The sequence below is a fragment of the Oncorhynchus clarkii genome, chromosome 6 (assembly GCF_045791955.1).
Source record: "Oncorhynchus clarkii lewisi isolate Uvic-CL-2024 chromosome 6, UVic_Ocla_1.0, whole genome shotgun sequence".
NCBI classification, from domain to species: Eukaryota; Metazoa; Chordata; class Actinopteri; order Salmoniformes; family Salmonidae; genus Oncorhynchus; species Oncorhynchus clarkii.
In genome coordinates, this window is record NC_092152.1 from 64,984,280 (window position 1) to 64,990,826 (window position 6,547).

The 6,547-nt window shown below is 39.4% G+C and overlaps 1 protein-coding gene across 1 annotated transcript; it reads right to left on the minus strand.

The window, feature by feature from the left end:
- Positions 1-243: 243 nt before the first annotated feature.
- LOC139411447 (beta-carotene oxygenase 1, like) lies at positions 244-5,345 on the minus strand. Its single transcript, XM_071157831.1, has 11 exons — positions 5,099-5,345; positions 3,061-3,189; positions 2,841-2,970; positions 2,553-2,700; positions 2,309-2,456; positions 1,978-2,198; positions 1,600-1,869; positions 1,140-1,242; positions 866-960; positions 653-764; positions 244-563 (listed from the first exon to the last, which is right to left on the minus strand). The coding sequence occupies exons 1-11, from the start codon at positions 5,163-5,165 to the stop codon at positions 403-405; spliced, it is 1,584 nt and encodes a 527-aa protein (XP_071013932.1). The 5' UTR covers positions 5,166-5,345; the 3' UTR covers positions 244-402.
- Positions 5,346-6,547: the final 1,202 nt, after the last annotated feature.

Here is a 6,547-nt window from a genome sequence, read left to right on the forward strand (position 1 = left end):
ATTCATACATGGAAAAACATTTACTTTTCGTATCATGTTTAGAACTTATACAGTAGGTTAGGAGAATTAGGTTAAGAGAGGGGTTAGTGTTAGCTAAAATGCTAAAATAATCACCTTAGATGTCAATTTGACAATCTGTAACCCATCTAGACATGATCTTGAAGCTCTGCCTCCTACCGCAGATGCGGAAGGCAGTCATCAGCGGATGTGGTGGATTGAGACGCAGCCCACGCAAAACAGATCTCAACTTTAAACAGAATGATTTTAATGGGAATTTTTGTTTATTATGCTCATGATGCTCATTGAATTTCCATGGGGGCACAGACATTGACTTTCCATGGTTGGGAACAATACTTTGCCCTCTACAATGTTACGGTACAATCCTGCCCTCTGCTGGCTATGTCAGTTGGTGCTCTGTGTGGGAATGAAGTGTCCATGCAGATCCATGTGAATGCTGGCGTCAATTGAGGCACGAGCAATTTCCTCAAAGGTTTTGGCATTAAGGACAAGCATGAAGGGGGATATCTTTGGATTGAGTGAGACGACTGAGGACAAAATTACTCCTGAAAACAGAAAAATAAATGTACCGTTTTATAGTGACAGAGCTGATTAAATGCTTTTGTTGTGCAGAAGTAGGCCTACTGCCTCTCACCGTCATCCTCCTCCACAGCTCCTGGTGAAGCAACAAACACAGGCTCAGAGGGGTAGCAGTCCTCCTCTGTCCACTCAATGTACTTTCTGGTCACGATGTCCACCTTCCCAATCTGTGTAAGTATTAATAGCACAAACAGCAGCATGTTGTCAGTGAGAAATGAAGAGGACCCACTTCTCCCATGTTAAGGAGAATACATTGGTAAGAGACTACCTTATTTGGGTGTGGAGTCCACTCCACTCTTGAGCCATAGAAATAACGGTACTTCTTGCCATTGAATTTGTAGTTCATCCCTGGCAACTCCAAACCTGTTTGTGTACAAATGGAGATAAATATGTATTTACGAAATGTTCCATAAAAAAAAAAAAAAAACTATTTGACTAACAACTGCTTGACTCCACTTTTACTAACGTAGCATTTGACCTCTTCATGCAGTGGTATATAATTCATACTGATCACTGATGTTCAGTTGATATCAACGTCTCACCTTCAAATATTGTTTCAGGCAGGCAATACAGCGAGCCATCTCTCTGCATCACTGCTTTGGCTGTTGTGCCTTTGAGCCTCAACAGATTTCCATTTGGAGTATCCTATAACATACACGCATCCAATCTTTAGTTGTATAAACATGTAATCGTAACATTTCATTTGAACAGGCTTCATATGAAGCTTATTTTGCCTTGAAAACATGTGAATTCATAGCTAGTTCATGAAAATGTCTAATTAAGCAAAATATCACAGGCCCTGATCAGTTCTAGATCTGATATATTCACAATATATCACAACCTCTCATGCTTTAATGCCTATTATGCTCTATGGCTCCCTCTTTAAGGTGCCAAGGAATGTTTGAACTGTTCATAAGGAGCTGCTTCATGTAAAGTGTAACAGAATTTAATACCAGCGTATTCATGCATTTACAGGGAAGTTGGAGTCTTATCAATATATACCTTGTCAACAGTGAGAGGCAAGACAAATCTCTGGCAGATTGGTGGGGAGAAGTTGACCTTGTTGGTCTCAATGAATTCATGCGTTTCCTTTCTCAGGTTCACTAAGTAGAACATTTCATACAGATTGCTGTCTTTGTAGGTGATCATGTCAAACACTACATGGCCGTCGTCCTCGTAGGCGTTGATATGGTGGAAAACCACCAGGGCATCGGTGTAGAACTTGGTGGACACAGCCTTCCCAGTCTTCTTGTCGACCAGGTGGATCAGAGTCTAAAGAATGGCCAAGGGGATCACCAGAGAGAATGTAAGAAGTTTGATTGTTGGTTGAAGATAAAAATGAACTTTCCATGAGGTTGTGATCAGACAAGTGTAGCTTACAATGTCCTCTTTGTCGTATTTGAGGCAGCTGGCCCAGTTGACGCTTCTAAATATAGCTGTGGCCAGTCTGACGATGTCCAGTTTGAATGGCTGCTCGACAAAGATGATGTAATTCTCTGTCATGCCGAAGCTGTGGAAGTAGCTGGGGAAGAGGGTAGAACGAAACGGTATATTGCAGACCTGCTTCACCTTCCGCAGGGCAGGCTTCTTATGCTCCTTATCTGGAGAGGGAAAGAACACTGTCCTGTGAACACTTAAATGTGTAATCATTCATGGAGGTTTTTACCCTAACATGTGGCCAGGAACCCCCCAAATTAAAATGTTCCGATACCTGATGCATTTACTGGAACCTTGAAGATGACATAGTTGGGCATGCCAAACCTCATGAGGGCAGTTCCCATGTTATAGGTGTTTCCCTCATCGTCGTAGTGAGGGTGTGCAGTCGCCAAGTTCAGAGCAATGTGATTCCTGTAGTTCATCTGAGATTGTGTTTACAGGACAGGCAAAGGGAGAATATAAAGCAAGCGATAAAACATAATGGACAACAGTGATCATTTCAACCGATTTTAATTTACCTTTCCAATTACGTCCAGGGTAATTGGGTCAATTTGATTCATGTAGTTGACTTCTGATGAGGCATAGTAGTCCTCCCCATATCTAATGATGTTTATCAGGTTGTTATCTGTGAAGTCAGGGATGGCAGCGAGAAGGTAGGAGAAGGCTCTGAAAAAAGGACAAGATGCATCATGTATTATGTGTTTTTGGTTAGGTTTGTCGAGATATATTGTGTGTGGACATTCATGTAAGGGAAATGTAAAATCAAAAACAAATAAACTATAAATCATGTTTAAAAATCGATTTACTTTGAAAATATGTTTTTGCAGGGATCGGGATAGATCATTGTCCCAAATTCTGAAACAACAATCTTGTTTGCCTGAGTGTTTTTCTTGAAGGTGTCACTCCTCAGGAATTTACTCCTGTAGTACACCTCACCTGTAAAACACAAAGATTTGCAGTGCTATTCAGCCAGTTGGAAATTATTTACCATTTGTGGAAATGTATCATGTTTTGTTCCGGTCTCACCATCTTTGAAGGTGAAACTATGAATTAAGGCCATGCCATCAAACCAGTGGTTGTATTCAGTGTCTCCCACTTTAAAGAGACCAGGCCCATTGCGCAGCAATGTCCCTTGTAGCCACTCGGGGACACATCCTGCAAGCACAGAAGATACATATAATACATGTTATCATTTTTACCATATTCTAATGTGATAAACCAAACAATGTAGAAATGGAGCTGATCCCTGAAAAAGTTTGACCTTCAGCCTATATATTTTTTTGAATGGCAAATTTGATAATTGTTGAAAGTTGACGTTAGAGGTTCATTATACCTCAAATACTGTATATATATATATATATATATATATATATATATATATATATATATATATATATATATATATGTATATGTGTGTATATGTGTATATGTGTGTCCGTGGAGGCTCCTCAGGAGGAAGGGGAGGACCAGCCGCCTCGGTGATTTTGAAAAAAATGTAAATTGTAATTTTTTTTTATAAAACTATACTAAATATAATCACGTCACCAAATAATTGATTAAAACAAACTATTTTGCAATGAAGGTTTACAGCAAAAATAGGCCTACAACTTGTAAGCATTTCAATTTAGGCTATCATTGTGGGTACTGATGTCTTCCGGAATTATTTTTTTAAACTCTAGTTGTGTTTTATAACTTATTATAGGGCTACACTTAAGAGATCCTAGCTCACAGGCCTCTAAATATAGTCTTTACATTTTTTTTTTTTTTTTTACAAAATAGTTGAAGCAGCACGTGCAGTGGCTGATAAGGAAAACAGATCTGGCAATAAGAATAGGCTATAAATGGTCAAGACTATTTGGGACCCCTTGGCTATACCACAGCAGCCCCACACGGATACAAAAAAGAAAGATCTGTAACCAAGTAAAGGGAGACAAAGTAAGAATTGAAAGTGTAAATGTTCATTCATATTCGTAACTTTGGGTTTTTACATTTACATATCTAATTTAACGTTTACGTTTCATGCATGGCTTTTTCCATATGATTTTCTTAAGATCCTAACAATACATATGTTCAACTTTTTGGCAGCTATCTCGCTCCATATTTTCCCAATCAATTCGGCAGCAAACGAGTGGGAGAAGCTGTCTGTGTAACAGAAATCAAAGCAACTGCGAACACACAGGCAGAAAAGCACAAAGAGAGGGAGGTGCGACGAGAGAGCGGTCGAAAACGCTACTTCGGGGACTATCTCAAGGCCATCAGACTGTTAAACAGCCACCACTAACACTGAGTGTCTGCTGCCAACACACTGACACTGACTCAACTCCAGCCACTTTAATAATGGGAATTGATGGGAAATGATGTAAATATATCACTAGCCACTTTAAACAATGCTACCTTATATAATGTTACTTACCCTACATTATTCATCTCATATGCATACACTGTACTCTATATCATCGACTGTATCCTTATGTAATAGATGTATCACTAGCCACTTTAAACTATGCCACTTTGTTTACATACTCATCTCATTTGTACATACTGTACTCGATACCATCTACTGTATCTTGCCTATGCTGCTCTGTACCATCACTCATTCATATATCCTTATGTACATATTCTTTATCCCCTTACACTGTGTACAAGACAGTAGTTTTGGAATTGTTAGTTAGATTACTTGTTATTACTGCATTGTCGGAACTAGAAGCACAAGCATTTCGCTACACGCGCATTAACATCTGCTAACCATGTGTATGTGACAAATAAAATTTGATTTGATTTGAGCAAGACAAATTGGTGCTGTCACGTCGTCGCGGCAACGGCAAACCGTCATCTAGCGACTTCTAGCGGAGCCAATAGCAGATGTCACTGAACAATAGTTGGAAACACTGCATGTGAGATTAATCAGAATGTGCCAAAGTAAAAAGTAAAATTGCTCAGAAGAAAGTAATATTTTTATTATGCAAGTCATTAGAAAATAGGAAAATAACTTACTGAAATAGCAATAACACTGATCTACCTTGAAAGATCGGGTTTTAGTACATAAAGGGATACGCCTACGTACCTGTTACTTCTGCTTTGACAGGTTCGGGTGATTCAGTCCCGTTCTTGCCGATGAGGAATTGAGACATAGCATCAGCTATTAAGGCTATCGGCTGTTATGTTGTACAGTGGTCCCTTATCAACTAGAATAGCTTATATCAGACTAGACTATGACGGGTCCGTCTATATCTTTGACGACAATAGTCTAGGGGTAAAATTCCAAATGTGTTACATAACTGTATCACGTAGGCTACTAGGCGCCATCTACTGGCTTGTTTATGTAAAGCAATCACAATGATCACTCACTAAAACTATCGCCATCTACTGGCAGGTGTATGTATAACCAAGCTAACATGACGAAGAAACAGAAGTCAGACTTATTAATGCATTTATTACAACTTTGAATTGACACTAGACTTCTCCATCTCCGTTAACAAATTGACTTATTGAACTTGGGGCGGCACGTAGCCTAGTGGTTAGAGCGATGGGCCAGTAACTGAAAGGTTGCGATATCGAATTCCTAAACTGACAAGGTAAAAATCTGTCGTGCTGCCTCTGATCAAGGCAGTTAACCCACTGTTCTTAGGCCGTCCTTGTAAAATAAGAATTACTTCAACCGACTTGCCTAGTTAAAAGGTGATATATTAGAAATTGAATGTGCTTTTGTGCAGTCGCCATGATAATGGGCGGCTGCCCTATTGAGTTTATAAGTGTAATGGGCTGCCCCACAGAAAGTGTTATTACTGAAAACTAAAAGTCTTCGGTGTATCCATCTCATCCCTCACCTGGTAAACAGCTGAGGGATGGGGCTGGAGAATGGTTAAGCACCCATATTCTTAGACATGGATGCAAGGACTGCTCATCCATGAGATAACATTTTTAGTTTTAACCATGTTGTTTTGGAGCATAGTGTTCATTTACAGGTACATTGTTAACAAACAATGGAGTAAAACAAGTTTATATTTCGGGTTCTGATGGTGTTAGACAGTTTGATATGCTCATCAGGCATTACAAATTACATTCTTCAAGAATCAATGGCTATATACAGTGTCATTATTTTACAAGTAAAAACATGTACAGTGCATCTGGAAAGTATTCAGAACCCTTGACTTTTCCCACAATTTGTTACAGCCTTACTCTAAAATGTATTAAATCCCCCCCAATCAAACTACACACAATACCCCATAATGAAAAAGCAAAAACAGGTTTAGAAATCTTTGCTAATTTATCATAAAAATAAAAAATCCACATTTACAGTACCTTATCTAATGTCTCTCCAGAGATGTTACATCAGGTTCAACTCAGGGCTCTCGCTGGGCCACTGAAAAACATCCCCACAGCATGATGCTCCCACCACTATGCTTCACCGTAGGGATGGTGCCAGGTTTCTTCCAGACGTGATGCTTGGCATTCAGACCAAAGAGTTCCAGCTTGGTTTCATCAGACCAGAGATGCTTGTTTCTCATGGTCT